This window comes from Silene latifolia, chromosome X (genome assembly GCF_048544455.1).
Source record: "Silene latifolia isolate original U9 population chromosome X, ASM4854445v1, whole genome shotgun sequence".
Lineage (NCBI taxonomy): Eukaryota > Viridiplantae > Streptophyta > Magnoliopsida > Caryophyllales > Caryophyllaceae > Silene > Silene latifolia.
The window spans coordinates 84,820,595-84,837,193 of NC_133537.1; the positions used below are offsets into that span (position 1 = coordinate 84,820,595).

Genomic DNA, 16,599 nt, shown 5'->3' on the forward strand with positions numbered 1-16,599 from the left:
AAAAGCAAAATATGGAACGCTTCGTTTTTGGGTGAAAATGAGCAAAGTGTTGTGCATTGTTACTGTTCATTAGGAACAGTAACTATGCTTGCTCACATTTTGTATAACTAGTTGTTGTACGGCGCGCTTTGCGCACCGTACCCCAAGATAATTATACCAACGTAATTTTATTCTTCGATTGTAGTGAGGTCATGAAAGTCGCTACAAGAAACATATGCTATTGAGGTTCCTTTTTCAAGTGACGTAATGAAAGTAAAAAAGCAAAAGAAAGCCCATGATTTTTATCATGATTGAAAAAACCAACAATTTGGCATTTACTATCAATAACCTTGATAACCTGAAGTGCATTTGGCACACATGCCCCGAGTCTAGTCTGAGATCTTATTTAAATTACATCAAAAGTTGTATTTCATATGTTATAGGTATAGCTACAATTACAAACCAATTAAACATCCAAATAAAAGATGTGAAATTTGTTAACCGCGATTTTTTTTGCTCCGTCCCTAAATCTCTTTCTCCCATTTTCTTCATGGTTTCTACATCAACTTCAGCATCCTTTTTTTCTTACGTACTACGGGTAATCTGCAACATACCTTAGCCACTTTGACATTTTAATTGAATATCGTTATATCAGTAACTCCAAGTCAACAATTGATGTAAAACACTCAAAAGCACTAAAACAAACATGTCAATAGGATTTCTTAACATTTCAATAATCTAAAGACTTTTCGCTTAAGTCATGGCAAAACATCATTTCAAGTAAATGCTAATCTCAAACCCATCAAAATCAGTTTCCAAACAAGAATAATCCACCAAAAGGACTTAAGTCTTGTTATAAGCTGGTTTTACCCAAGACTGGCTCAAAAATTCAGCTCGAAAGGGAGTACCTTTGAACACTACCATATCATTTAAACCCGCCTAGGTTGTTTACTAATGGGATGAATCTGTCAAACTAGAGGTAACTATACGAAATTAACATTACTTAAGCCTCAAGACAAAGTAGACGAGCTTAAGTCAAATCAAAGATCTTATTCAAAATACACCTGTACAAAATAGTTGTAATATAGGATTGTTTGCTAGAAAGCGAATTTTCCCATCTCATAAAATAATTACTGAAAACTGAATTATATGACGATGACAATCGGTAGAACTTAAAAATCAAATATATATTGTATGTGTACAGTTTGTATTTTTCAAAACATGTATAAATGGAGGGAGACAAACTCTCTCTCTCTCTCTCTCTCTCTCTCTCTCTCTCTCTCTCTCTCTCTCTCTCTCTCTCTCTCTCTCTCTCTCTCATTCCTTTAATAGCTCACTGCACTGGTTATACACTCAGCGTGCCTCACCCTCTCCTTCCTCCCACCATGTTTTACTTTGATGTCATCCTTTCATTCTCCAGCATTCCATTGAGCTCTGTAACTTCTTTCTCTTTCCCTCCACCCCTCTCGCTCATCCTTCAACATGTCATGCCCCATCCATTTCCTCTCAGTTGGGTGGTTATATACTGGTTCTACACTGAACCCCCCATCCTCACAACCTCTTATTCCTCTCCCTCCCTCCCCCTCATTCTCCTCCTCCATAATTCTTCTCTTCTTTGATCAAATGTCATCCTCTCTTTCATAAACTAACATGTCAGTTGGAATTGAAAAGAGGAATGAAACTGAGACACCAACCACCAACTATCGTGACTGACCACTTTAGCCACCACAACTTCGACCTCCGATACCTAGATTTTAGTTTCTTCTAAGAAATTAAAATTGCTCAAATATTAAAGTTTATTATAATACTCCTACGCTATCACTATCCCCACCAGGTATATAACAACTTCATTTTCAATTGAAAGGGTGCAAAGAAACTTATGCTCAAATGCCTTAAATAGTCAAATATGTAAGGAAATACCTTATATATCAATAGCCAAACCCAGCATCATGTATTCCCTGTAGAGAAAAGTGCTATATTTCTTGAGTATGTGATGCTTAAGCATGAAACATTACACTTCAAAACAAACCTGACACGCCTTTGATGAAAATAACCCTGTTAGATTTTTTCACTCGAAATTAAATTGTACTTAGGCTGAGAGCTTAGGAGATACCAAAACAAGGTATCACACAAAGTGCAACAAATCAAGAGTCTCTAAAAAACCACAAAAGTACCAGACAAAACAGATTGAAATCAACAATCAAAACAACTGAAGTCACCCTAAACATGTTAACAAGCGATCTCGCAATACCATTATTGATAATCTTGAAACCCACATGGGTACTTGATCATCTCCATGATTTTTTCCTTGTTCCATTGCTTCATTTATTGCGGTCTCACTAAATGTTACTTGTTTCTTACTGTTATTATAACTGCCACTGCTGCTACCATCTACTTGTGCAAAAAGTTTTGTTACTTTTTTTTTTGCAAGTTTGTCTAAAATGAGCTGCATTTACAATATCTAGGCGCGTGGTGATCATGATTTTGTTTACCCAAATGTGTGTTGCCTTTTCAGTTTTTCAAAGAAGGAGAGCCATATTGGGATGGCATATTGAATGCAGTGCTATGAGCGTGCTATGAGCGCTGCATACTTGTGATACTTATTTGATATACACACTATGTTACTCAAACTCGTTTAGAAGTATCCGATATGGGTGTGTGTCCAAGTGTGGATTTTTTTTTTTTTTTTTGAATACTCATATCTTGGTCCAAAATGAAGTGTCCAAGTGTCATACCCATGTCCGAGTATCGAGTGTCGAGTGTCGGACACGGGTAAGCGAGTAAATTAGAAGAGTCAGAGTAACATAGTTAATACACGGTTGCAGGATGGATCTTATGTTTCCCCACCATGAAAATGAAATTGTTCAAAGTTGTGCTGCATGTCGAGAAACAAATATCAGCTACTGGTACATAATGGGTTTGTCATATTAACTCAGAAAAGATGTTCAAATCATCGGAAACTTCTTCACAATTAGACAGGTAAAAGAATTGGAATATTTGTAATCATGTACCTAATCTCCGGCTCTTTAACGATTATGAGTTTATAACCTTTCATTATTCATGACCCAAATTTCTTCATCATCTACATGGTTATTTGATAGGATGTCGCAACCTAATCAAAGATAAATACCTTAGTAACAAATGAATGTAGTAGTAGGGGTAGAACACAAGGAGACAAGAGTTGCTAAACAAGTTGTTATGGAGTGAATTCTATCAGTCGGTTATCGATTAATTGTTTGGTTTGGTAATGAAAGAAATCAATAATAAAAAAAAGAGTCTAGGGAAGTCGGGTCATACATGCAAATTATGTAAATGCTCAAGTTAAACATATGAGTTGATAAAATCATTAATTGTTTAGGTCTTATGACAACCACCACTCAGCCTTATTGTCAACCATATAGAACGAGTCCTAACGAGCTCTCGCTATGGCTAGGTCGGTCTACTAAAACATGCTTAGTCTAATTTATTTTCGTGCCTCTCGACTTATTAAAGTGAATTAACAAATTTAATCTAAGATAGTGCCCAACATCAAAGACTAACACTACAATGCAAGCATGTTAAAGAAACAATGAGTTGATATTAAAACATCCTATTTCAACAATTGCAAATGCTACTCATGCATGGCTCCCTTAATCCCTAGACTAGTGAATTACTCATGCATAATGAAAACTAATCTAATGACAAATGATACAATAAAGATGAACTTACTAACTAGTAAGTAAATGACAAATGGATAACAAAACAATACTAGAAATAAGATTACCTTAACAATTGGAAATGAACTTGGAAATGAAGAACAAGATAGAACAAATGGAAATAACTTGAAATGTAATTGTATACAACTTGAGTGAAATTGTTTATAACATAAAGGAAATGTTAAAGGGAAAGCTACTCTAAACTATACTAAGAACTCAAAATAGTGTATGAAAAACATGTAAAAGTGGTGTATGAGGTGTCCCAAATGACGGATTCAATACCCCTTATATAGGAATAAGGGGATGAAACGTAAATGACATAAAGAGGGTCAACCCCGATCGAGGTCACCCCACCCCTATCGGGGTCGTGGGAATTTCAGTTTTTCTCTTAATTCCGTCTTAACTTCTTAATTAATTATGATGCGGAATCCAATGCTTGCATATTCATGAGTCCGTCTAAGGCATCTTAGGGGTCATATGGCATCCAATTCATGCTATTAGCTTGGGCTTTTACTTGGATTCATTTCTTTACTTGCACACCAACCAAAGTTGGTTTCTTCATGCTCAGGCTTTCCAATTCTTCCCGAAACGCCCCTATACTTCCCAAAACGCCCTTGCATGGTCAAGACTTGCTCTCATTAGCCTCGTGAGCTTTGGTGAATGCTAATTTGACGGGAAAAAGCTACCGAGTGTTTCATTTCCTACAAAATGCAATGAATTCAAGCAAAATCATCTAGAACACGGAATTAGCTCACAAACACACTAATATAAGTCCAATAATCAAATAAACCGAGCTAAAATAGGGGGTAAACTATATATAAAATGGACCTATCATTATTCTTCTTTATTATTTATTATTTTGGATAGGGAAAGTAAAGCCAATATACCCATATAACTAAGGCTGAGCAAAAACTATCCGATCCGATTTTTTCCCGAATCCGATCCGAAATCCGAAAAAAATAATCCGAATATATGGATACCATTTAAATTGGATATCCGATCCGTTTTTTTCCGAATAAACTGGATCGGATGCGGATTGTGATTTTCTTAAAATCGGATATCCGAATTTTAAAATTTATATTAAAAAAATGAAAAGGAAAACCTTATGTTTAGTTTATGCCGTTTTTAGACTAGTTTTGAAAGTTGTAATAAAGACTTGTAATTTATGCAATTAAGACTTGTAATTTATGCATCAAGAATTATAATTTATGCGATCAAGACTTGTTATTTATGCGATCGAAAACATTACCTTTTTCAGTGGGTTGCAAATGCGAAATGGACCGAAATTGCCTTTAGTTTTAGTCTGCCAATAGCTTAATACCACTAGTCTCGGTGGAACTTTTACTGTACATTTAAATCCGGATCGAATCCGGTTTCCGAAATCTGGATTTCCGAATTTTCGGATCGGATGTGGATCAGAAAAAATGATAATTTTAAATTCGGATATCCGATCCGATTTTGAAATCCGGGTCGGATATCCGATTTTGCTTAGCCCTACATATAACCTTTCATTATTCATGTTTATTCATGAATATATAATTAACTCATATTTCTAGTTTCCCTAAAAAATAAACTCATATTTCTAGTCAAACAAAGCATTGATCTTTGGCGTCTCCTTTTCCAAAACTTGTGGGAAAGATCTGAACAAATGATGCAATTCCAACGAATAGGACAACATATCAAGTTATAGACCCGACAAAATTGACTCGATCCGACACCCGAACTTGACCCAAATCCGAATTGACCCGAACCCAGTATAACCCGACCCGAATGTTTGTTGCTGCAAACTGATTATTATCCACAAATAACTTGATAATAGTTGACCCGAAAAAGACTCGAACCCGAAATGACCCCGCCGAGTCCGAAGTCTACAAGCCCGAAATTGATTCAACCCGAACCTGACCCGATTGACTTATTTGCCAAGTCTAAAATCAAGTACGACAAATAGAAAGCCGATTGTTATTATATTAATGGTAAATGGCTAATACTCTTTCTTGATATTAGATTGACATTGTAGGTTTGCATGCATGCATTTTAAGTCTAAACTATATATGATGTGTTTCATAGCTGACATAGTAACTTGAGACTGCATAGACAATCGTTTTGAGGAAATGTACCATTTTGAACAAACTAATGTGGTCTTTCCATTATTGTATGATTGGTGTTCTCTTAAATCATGGTTATACAACTTTGTCATCCACTTGCTTTAAGACTCTTTCTGATGAGCACCCATTATCGTTCTCTAGTGAATTACTCTGATGTGTTGCTGGAGAGTGCCTCGGAACGTATCTTTTATATATACCGGGTATATTGGCTTCTACTTTCCCTATGCAAAATATCTGTATCTTTTATATATACCAGGTATATCTCCTTTAGATGCATTAGGATTGCTCTAAACTTATGTATTCATGAATAATCCTAAAAAGTAAACATAATCACACAAAATGATCATAACCCATCTCATAATCAAACAAAATAACCGCAAAAACAAAAAACACTCATCCCCTACTACTAAGAGAATAAAATTCTCTTAGTATTTTCCCGCCAAAGTGTTTTCCCACTTTGATGGGTCTGCCACTCTGCCTTGTGGATTGTAAACAGTACAAAACACTATCTAAGTTGGGCCCTCGACTTAAACTAATTGATTGCATTGATTTGACATCATTAGTCATTACTAAAATTCTAACGTGATAATTCTTGAAATTTTATACATGGAAATAAATTATGCTTTGACTTTTCTAATTATACAATCCTATAGAAAAATAAACTATAATTTGCCCTCAAACTATGCAATGCTAACAATATTATTTCGAAAATCTCAAATCACAATATCTCGAATCACAATTAACACTAAATTACCTCCAATATACAATATCTTGTATCAATTCATCAGAGATAAATTCTCCGATGAAACGGACTCGCGTTAACGATGCACTATGAGACCTAAGACTATAGAGGAACCTACTGTCACGGCAATCCAAATTTTGCAAGCATTTTAATACGCTTAAAAAAAATCATAAATGGTTTACATGATAAGACCATTCTTAGATATTCCGTAGAAATTAAAACTGACGAATTAATTGAGTAAAAGACGTTAAATGTATTCCGTAACTTACTGTACTTACTCCGTATCCCCTATATACTAAAAGATTAACACATCTCTAAATTTTCCCGCCCAAGTGAATTATACTAAATAATATTTATTTCCTTTCTAATTTGTATTCATTATCTATATTTACTAATAAAATCTCCTTTATTACTGACAGAATAATATTTCTCTTATTTCCCTCCAAATGCTTCTATCTAATTCTAGAAACAAGTAAAATATTCCTTCTTTAAACTATTACTATCTTTTTTTTATTAAACTATTTAGTATAGATCAAAATTATAAACTATCTTTTTATTAAACTATTAACTTTACTAATTGTTATAATTTTTTCATCAAAATAAATTAAGTTTGATGTTAAACTATAAACTGCACGTTGTAAAATCTTCATTAAATGTTATAATTTTAATGTTAGAGAATAATTCGACACATACCTACCATTAACTTTGTGATAATAGAAATTTCATTAAAATAATTGGAGAATTATTTAAATAAAGAAATCATTAATTTCATGGTAAAAAAAATATATTTATTTCATTAAAATACACATTTCATAACGTTACTCGATTCTCTTTAATTGGTCTTTCATTATAAATATCACCCTAAAAAATAAGTACTCTATATATACCGCGCATAGCGGAATCTATGCTAGTTAACGCAATAACTGAAGAATAAAAGAGAAATAAAAGGAAACATACATAGATATTGCAGAAGTCTTTTGTAAAAGGAAACATATACCAGAGTATTTTGTAAATTTAGGATCCTTATTCACAACCACAATAGTGAATTGAGTAATATGAGAAAAAAATGAGGAAGCAAAATTGTATAGAGATTAGAATCTCAGCATATCAGAGAGTAAGTGTAAAATATGTTTCTACACAATTGAACGAAATGAGCCTGGAAGAAGCTCGTCGTGATTTGCCATACACAGAAACAACGAGATAATTCCAAAATTTAAGGCCTTGAGGGTTGATCATTGAGTAGCTGCAGAAAATAGTGGCGGTGCCAGCAAAATATATAGAAAACTTGAACAATACTCGCAATAACATCTGCATCTCGCTCAAATATAATTTTTCAATATGGAACAACTAATGCAATGAAAGCGATGCATTCACTAACAACTAATGCAACGAAAGCGATGCATTCACTCTTCTTTAATCAATCTTATCCTCACAAAACTTTTATACTTAATGAGAAAGAAACCTTCAGAATCCATCTATTGAGAATCAATGTAATCATTTAGTTCACACTCTATAAAGGCGCAGCATAATCACGTAAGACTTGAAAAGAAATTATAAAGGATCCACCCAAGTCCTGTTGTTAAGTCGTTCAGAGTGTAATTACAATTGAAATGTAGTTCGTGTCATTTAGTAAAAATGTGGCATTTATGAAGGGGGTTTGGGCATCAACTCTTGCATCAACGAACTTTTCACATTATACAGACAATATAAAATGATACCAGAGTACTGCAATTGATCCGCTTACGATTTCCAGCTTGCTTATGAAAACCTCGTAGATTTTTCTCGTATACAGACAATATCAAATCACTGCAGATTATCAACAAAACAAGCAGAGTCATTAAATAGTGGAATTAACATAAAATTAGAGGTTACTAATAAGATCCAAAACCTAGTTACACAGATGAATCACTAACCTTAACTCTGATCTTACAATAATTCCGAGCTTGACTTAATATACAGCAGATTGTCTCTGATTTCAAAACCCTAGTTACAAAGGTGGCTTCTTTTGACCGAAATATCAATCGAACACCCAAAATGAATGTAAAAGGTGTGATGAGTGCAATTAGTCTATGTAGCTTACAAAGAAAGAAAAAGGATTGGTGGTGAGAATCTGATCGCCGATTGAGGTTTTGGGAGGAGACAATAGCTACTAAAGTGAGAGACTGATTGAAGGAAAGGGATAAAAGGTAGTGATGAAGGTTTAGGTTGAGGAATGGGAAAAATGGTGCGGTGTGATGAAAATGCCGAGGAAAGAGTAAAGTCAAGGGAAGGGAAGGAGACAAAAAAGCAGAGGGAAATCGAAACGCAACGTGTTGTCTAGCAAACCCCCAAAACGCAGTCCCTAAAGGCTTACCCATATTTTTAGTAAGGGGGATAGATAAGGTGTATAGATTTAGTATTACTTGCATTTCATTGAGTCAGTTAGTTTATTAGATAAAACAACCCATGACTTTTATAGACTTAGATAAACATCTCATTAAAGCCAACTAGTAATCGTTGGTCTTTTTGGAATTCGACACCCTAAGTGTTACTCCTGACAACCGTGCACTTGCGGTTCAAACATACTCAACACTTCTTCCCCGCGGCCATGGAACTGGTGGACCAACATCACCTGACAAGGAAAATTATGAAAGATAGTGGAAACAACAATTAGTCTTACAATTAGTGCTCGTTTGGTTGCCCGTTGGAATCTAACTTCATAGAAATATCGAAATCATGAGAATTAAATTCCCACATGGTGGGAATTCATGTGATTTTAGCAAACCCGTTTGGTTGCCTATACAGGAATTTAATTCCACAGAAGTTTGCAATTACCTAGGGGGAGCTAGGTAATTGAACTCCTCCATTGTGGAGGAGTTTCCAACTCTTTGGAAAATTAAATTCCCACATTTTGCCAAAAAGTGGACAATCAAACAAGTCCCCCGTTTCTAATTCATGAGATTTTTCAACTCACATGAATTTTAAGAGGTAACCAAACAAGCACTTAGTCTTACGGTGAGAAAGAGAAAGTAGAAAATTTAAAAAATAGTTGCAGGTCCTCATTAATATGTAAAATAATAGAAATAATGGAGGTAATAATTCTCACATCACCTCTACCACCACCTAGCGTCTCTACTTTCCTCTTATTTTGAGCTATATTACCAAAGTAAATGTACTAGTTTACTTCAACAGCTAGCAAGCACCAAGTAATTTTCTCCGTGTATTCCACTGAATTTTTGAGTTAAATCAGCAGCGATTATCTCAAGATTTCTGGGTTTATAATTACAAAACAGGTTATAATACATCTACAACACATACATGATATACATACAGCTACTATTTCTTCCGAAATTGTAAAGCGTTTCTCCTATGCAAGGCCCATCGCTTTTTAATGTCTCGTATTTGATCAACACTTATACTGTTTGATGCATCTTCAAATGATTTCAGCTCTTTACTTCCATCTGTTGCTTCAGAGAAACCCTTGATCCTTGCAACTTCTTCAATCATATAGTTTATCAGCGTTTCTGTGGTCTTTGAGGTTATCCCTCTAAGATACCATGAAATCGGAGGGGGCGGGATTATAGCCGGCTCAAGAAGTTGCTCTAAGCTAACCCGCGATCCGATTCTCCCTCTGCCTCCTGTGCATGACTGATAATCAGACAAAGTTTTGGGTCGAAAAGGATAGCAAATCTTCTCATCGACGAATATAGGCTCTACTCTCCAACACCCTTCAAACTTTTTCATAAATCCAGTATTTACTTGCTTGAACCGCATCTAAGGGAAGAGAAGGGTTAGATTACGAGTTATTTGTCAGCTAAGAAACATCATCTCCTCTCCTATATACTAAGAGAATAAAACTTCTCAAAAAATTTCCCTCTAAAAGAATCTGATTAAATAGGAAACAATACATTATTTTATTAAAAATTATTATCTTTTAATTAAGATTTAAACTTTTAATTAATCACTATAATATTTTTGAATTAAATTATAATCATTTAACTAAAATAAAACAAAATTGGTATAAATCTAAGAATTCGAATATGAAAACCCCATAACTGATATTATTAGTTTCACATAAAAAAAAGTTTAACACGTACTTAATTCATATAAAAAAATTATGAACTGAAATTATTAATTTCATGACAAAAAAATTCATTAAAATTAGAGTAAATTATCAATTTCTCCTTTTTAAAATACACTTTTTAAAATTTACTCCCTTTTATAATTTTTTAGAAAAATTACACCCAAAATATTGCCAAAATTTAGAAATTGATACCAAACCTATACTTTTGTGCTTTTATGACGAAATTAATTTAGTTCTCAAGTTAATTATGAAACTATCTAGTTGTCCGCCCTTCAAGGCTTCAACCACCGCTGACCTCCTCCACCAACCACCACTATCACCCACCCTCTCCGCCGTCGACATGAGATTCTTATATGGCTATTTGTGTTAATTGGCTAAGCCTTTTGTTGGGTTTGTGGCAGTGAATTACCGGTCTTCGCCAACATCATAAACAAATAAAAAAGAATTTACCACCTTCCTTCAGTTCCTTGTGCTTGTTGGCCGAGCCTTCATACAAGCGTAGCTCAAGGGTTCAAGAATTGGTATGGAACATGGAAAAAAATTATTGGGGGCAAATTAGTAAGGCCATAAGTCGCTGAATTCCGGCGAGTTTCGTGCTCGAGTTTGGGCGAGGTATTGGGGTGGTTTGTGGTGGAGTCAGGTAGTGGTTGGTGGATAAAGGGTTGGCACTCGGATTGAGTTAAGGAGTAATAGGAAAATTAAAGAAATTAGGGGTATTTTTGTCATCAAAACACAAAAATAGAGATTTGAGAGCAATTTATAAATTTTGACAACTTTTTGGGTGTAATTTTTATAAAAAATTATAAAAGGGAGTAAGTTTGAAAAAGTGTATTTTAAAAGGTAGTAATTGATAATTTACTCTTAAAATTATTTAAGAAAATTTATAAATTGAAATCATTAGTTTTATGGTAAAAATATTCATTAAAATACATATTTCATGACTTTATCCATTCTTTTGATTAGTTTTACATTTAAATTTTTACTCTCATATTAATATGAAAAATTAATGATTTGTCAATTTAAAATCTATAAATAATACACTATAAAATAAAATATCTATAAATACCGCGCATGCATGCGCGGGATCCATACTAGTATGGGTTTACAGGGTTAAAAACCAAGTTTTTAAACTTACTGAGTGATCCTCTCGGTTTTGATCTACTATTACATGAACAGAAATCGTTCCTGACCACCAAATAAACTTCCATATAGCTGCTTGTTCCAACTCAACGACCTGTCTAGAACCCTCATCAACCAATACCTTCCTTGATATGACATCCTGGTATAGAAACAAAATTCATCAAAGGTGTCTATTTAAAAGTTACTCTGAATAATGTCCAAATCACTATGTTCAACTACAGAAATAAATTGTAAGAAATGTAAAATAAGGTTGATCCTCTCAGTGTTTTCAGATATGACGGTGTAAATCCAGGAGACCAAAGTTCACATATTTAAGATATTGTTGTTGTAATATAAGACTAATACTTCGTAGAAACTGTGTTTGTTAGCTATCCTGAAAATCAAAGTTCATATGTATAAAATATTACTATTGCCCTTATGATGAATGATAGATCACAAAAGCTATTGTAAGTTATACTATGCATTTTGATAGGTACAAGTCGTACAACCCACCTTGATGTTTTTGAAGACCCTCTTATTATCAGGGTCAGTGACAATGTTGTATATGGCATCTGGTGGCAACCCAACGTCAACTTTAGCATACAGATTGCAAAGCGATCCTTTGGGTACTGTAACCTGCAGGAACACAGCCAATTCATTGAGGTTACAATGTTACATGCTTGACCTAACAATTTGGACCAACAGGTGTACGAGAGCCACCTCATACAATCGACACTTTTTGATAAAAAAATTATTGACAATTACTGGAAAATCAGCACTAATATGTTAGGTTCCCCTGGATGATAGTAATCAGAAGTATTTTTTTTGCAGGTCAAACCATCAATCCTCCCTAATGAAGAACAGAACCAGTGTATAATATCACTTCCTAAGCTTGAAGGAACACTGGATGTTACGGAGTACAAATTTGCAGGAAACAAGAGAACAGGATTTCTCATGATGCCAAAACAGACAGTAGTTCAGCAAGATTGCCTCTGGAACAAGTGTTGGTTGTGATTCCAGATGTGAAGCGATGACATTAGTTAAGCCCATGTTGTCTAAACATTAATAGTTCATTTACATCTCTCATTTGTTTTCCCTTACAAACATTGCAATAGTCCTATAACCAATGTATGTGCAACATAACAATGGCAAAACCAAACTAAAACAAGCTAATAAGTGCAACAAACCTATGTTACTCAGACGCAACTAGAAATATCATACGAAATGTGTCCAAGTGATGCTATTTTATGTAAAACACTATACTTTTGGCATAAAATGAATTGTGTAAATATCATACTTGTGTCCAAGCGTCGAGCTTTGGACACCGGAACACAAGCTAATTTGAACTGTCAAGAGTAACATAGCAATAAACTATAGAGCGTTCTTTGGACATGACACAGAAAAGGAAACGGAGGGGATGGAGCAAGGATGTTTACTACTTTACTTTCCCGTGTTTGAAAGATTTCGATTTAGCTCATAGGAGAGAAAATGAATCCTTTCAATTCCCTTCAGCCCAATTTACAATACAAACATGAGAAGTTGCATCAATCCCTTTTCCTCCAAATCCAATCAAGGTGTCAATAAGAACTTTCAGGGTTCGAGACTTTACTCATCTCAGAATTTCATGCCTCATTGGTCAGTGCCAATATAAATACCTAAAAAATCAAAAGTTGAGAACTTGGCATCTCTGGAAAACGCCAAAATGCGAGAAACTACTCTCAAAACTTACATCTATTACGGGAGGCTGATCGACCCAATAGGGATTCTGGCGCCAAAGTTGCATCTGGGTCTTGAGATCAGCCTCCCAGTCAACTGAAGATTTGTGATCCTTTCTGACAACCTGTCGTGCCGCATCCTTTCTCTCCGCTCCTTTCCCTATTCCTTTCAAATGTGACTGTCAAAACCAATGTATAGCACACAAATTCAACAACAACAAACCCAACATTATATTAAAATAAATAAAATAAATTAAACAATAGCAGTAATGATGAAGCTTAGAAAAATGACCAACCTTTAAAAAAGTCTGCAGTTTGAGATGGGTGTGGGTGATGAATTTTGAAAATGCAGGATCAATCAGATTAAGTTTTCGATTCCTATCATTAACTTGGCTTGTTGAACCAACCTTAGTCTCTCCCATAATTAATTTGCCTGAATTATGCAAATAATTTCCAATTCAGTCAATTTTATGATTATCTTATTCAAATTCAATATGCATCAAAATGCTGAGAATGACCCACTTAACAAGCAAAGAATTATTTCTAAATTAATCTTGTTAATCAAGTAATCCTCTACTTAATATTTGGCATCTGGGAACTGACAATTTTCCCTTAAAAATTCACCTAATTTGTATAATTTGATACATACTGAATCAAGAATAAAAGTAATTGACAACCCAAAAAAAAATCTCATGTATATATATAATTTCCATAAAATTAAAAGGGAAATCTTTGAGAATTGGAAAATAAAAAAAATGTGTAAGTAGAAGAGCAAAAATGCAAACATACAAAATGTAATCAACATGAAGAGGATAAGGGAGAGAGAAAGAAGTAGAGTATGATAAACTTACATTATATGTGATCTAATTCAATGGTGTCAATATTTTGGTGTACTTTTAACTCTTTCATATCAAACTCTGACAATGTGGAAAATCATACGGAGTACTTTAGAGTAGACCTGGCAAAATCAACCCGACCCGGTTGACCCGACCCGAAAAGGATGACCCGAGACCCGAAATCGACCCGAATGGCTAAACCCGAATGACACCCGAAGCCCGAAGTGACCCGATTCGACCCGAAAATGACCCGAGTTTTCATGGACCCGTAACAGACCCGTCCCGAAATGACCAATCCGAAACCACTCAACCCGAAAATGACCCGACAAATTATAACTTTAATTGACCCTAATAGACATGAAATGCCTCTCTTCTCTTAATCTTTGACCCGAAAATGGCCTGACCCGAATTAACCCGACCCGCTTAACCCGAAACACACCCGACCAACAAACCCGAAATGAACTGACCCCATCCGAACTAACCCGAAAATTTGAGAGACCCGAAATTACCCGACCCAAACTGGCCCGACCCGAACCCGACCCGGTTGACCCGTTTGCCAGATCTACTTTAGAGTAACTGGTTGAGGTATAATTAATTAATTATGCTACGACTAGTTTTATACCCATGCAGAATTGCACGGGTTTACTCATTAATCATTTTTTAGTAAAAATTTTAAACGATTTTTAATGTTGATTTTATTGGATAATTATTGTTTCTTATTTAGCAAATATTTAAAACGATACGTATGTTGGTGTTAATTATTTACCGTGAAAGTGTTAATTAACTCCCTTAAGTTTGCCCGATTGTAAAGCCAAATCCCTTAAATTTCAAATGGAGTAATTCGCCTCCTTAATTTTGACAAAAAGTGAAATCGAATATTTTATGTATATTTTTTTAATCCAAATAGACAAATACTAACATACAATTTTGTATATTAAAATTTAAATTGCATAAATATTTATTTTAACTTCTTAAATATTTATAGAATTGATATTATAAATTTTATTTTGACAATTTTACCTAATTTGTCCTACCATATTTCTTAAATATTTCCACAAAAAAAGAATGTAGGACAATAAAAGTAGGATGGAGTAATACTTAAAAAATTAGTTGTATTGGTTCATGTATATAACTTTTACATCATTTAATATTAAAATATTTATTAAATAACTTAATTTTTTATATTTCGTTCGGAATAATTGATGTAAGCAGTTCAATAAATTTAACACAATCTAGTCTTCCATAATCCGTATGATCTACCATTTAACAACCCATATAAAAAAATAAAGAAAAGAGCACAATATTATTAATATAAGCCCATGATGGATGTTTACTTGTTTTATAAGAAGAGTATGGTAAAAGTAAAACCTAGCCTAAATTGTACTCCTGTCTTCACCGCATAATCAATCACACATCCTCTTTGCTTAGTCGAGTCCCCTCCCTCTCTTTCCCTTTTATGTTTTATATTTTTATTCTTACATACTCAAATTCTTTGTATCTTTTACAGTTTCATAATTTATCATATTATACTGAAAAAATTATCAAAATCTTTTTCTCAAAAATATGTTTTAAGCATATGACATGAAAATTCGATTTTTCGGTAATATTGGGTTATGTACTATTAATATTTGATTAAATTCGTCTTACTATATTTGTTTACATACTTGTGAGATGCATGTAGTTGATGTGGATTAATACGTTTTTTTTTTAAGATTTGTTTAGTTAACTGATGATATTATTATATTTTGATTTCTTAGTTTAATAATGGTTTTATCTATGAGTGTTTTTTAAACACATGCATCTTGATTTGAATGAAGGTTGATCTAATTTTCATGATTTTTGGTTTAGATAAAATTCTTATCATTATAATATATCTATATTATTGCATGTTGATTTTAATAATTTAGAATTTTTTGAGTGGTGATTTTAATAGTAATTAGCATGAACCTTAGAAATAAAAAGAGTAAATTAATAATTACACCCTTTTATATACCACTTTTCTAAAAAAAACTCCCTTTTATAAACTTTTTAATAAATTACTCCCCTCAAATGTTCCCAGGTCAAAATTGTACCCATTTTAACTTTCAGGTGAAAAGTCATTTTTTATGACCGTTATGCGTCGCTTGTGTCTGCAATTAATCCTAATTTAAGAAGAGGGATGAATGAAGTGAAAATATAAGAAGAGAAGACATGAAAAATATAAAATAGAAAAGAAGGGCATTTTTGTCAGAATTTTAGGCTTTAAAACGGAAATTTTGAATTTTGACGGAATATGTCACCGGAATGTGAAAATGGGTGCAATTTTTGACCCGAGAACATTTGAGGGGAGCAATTTATTAAAAAAG

At 33.8% G+C, this 16,599-nt stretch overlaps 1 protein-coding gene and 1 long non-coding RNA gene across 4 annotated transcripts; both read right to left on the minus strand.

Moving 5' to 3' along the window:
• Window positions 1–349: 349 nt before the first annotated feature.
• On the minus strand, window positions 350–8,935 carry LOC141623438 (uncharacterized). The gene is made up of 4 exons (XR_012533374.1): window positions 8,435–8,935; window positions 7,519–8,327; window positions 1,900–2,017; window positions 350–593 (listed from the first exon to the last, which is right to left on the minus strand). It is a non-coding gene; the product is annotated as an uncharacterized LOC141623438 (long non-coding RNA).
• Window positions 8,936–9,695: 760 nt separating this feature from the next.
• On the minus strand, window positions 9,696–14,350 carry LOC141623439 (uncharacterized). 3 transcript variants are annotated; one of them, XM_074439547.1, is made up of 6 exons: window positions 14,270–14,350; window positions 13,715–13,851; window positions 13,433–13,597; window positions 12,217–12,339; window positions 11,720–11,863; window positions 9,696–10,274 (listed from the first exon to the last, which is right to left on the minus strand). In XM_074439547.1, exons 2-6 carry the CDS (start codon window positions 13,838–13,840, stop codon window positions 9,837–9,839), a joined length of 996 nt encoding a protein of 331 aa, XP_074295648.1. In that variant the 5' UTR covers window positions 13,841–13,851; window positions 14,270–14,350; the 3' UTR covers window positions 9,696–9,836. The 3 variants fall into 3 exon arrangements, with proteins under 3 accessions (XP_074295648.1, XP_074295647.1, XP_074295646.1); XM_074439546.1 differs by having other exon boundaries at window positions 14,208–14,277; XM_074439545.1 differs by lacking the exon at window positions 14,270–14,350 and adding an exon at window positions 14,043–14,187.
• Between the last annotated feature and the right edge of the window lie 2,249 nt (window positions 14,351–16,599).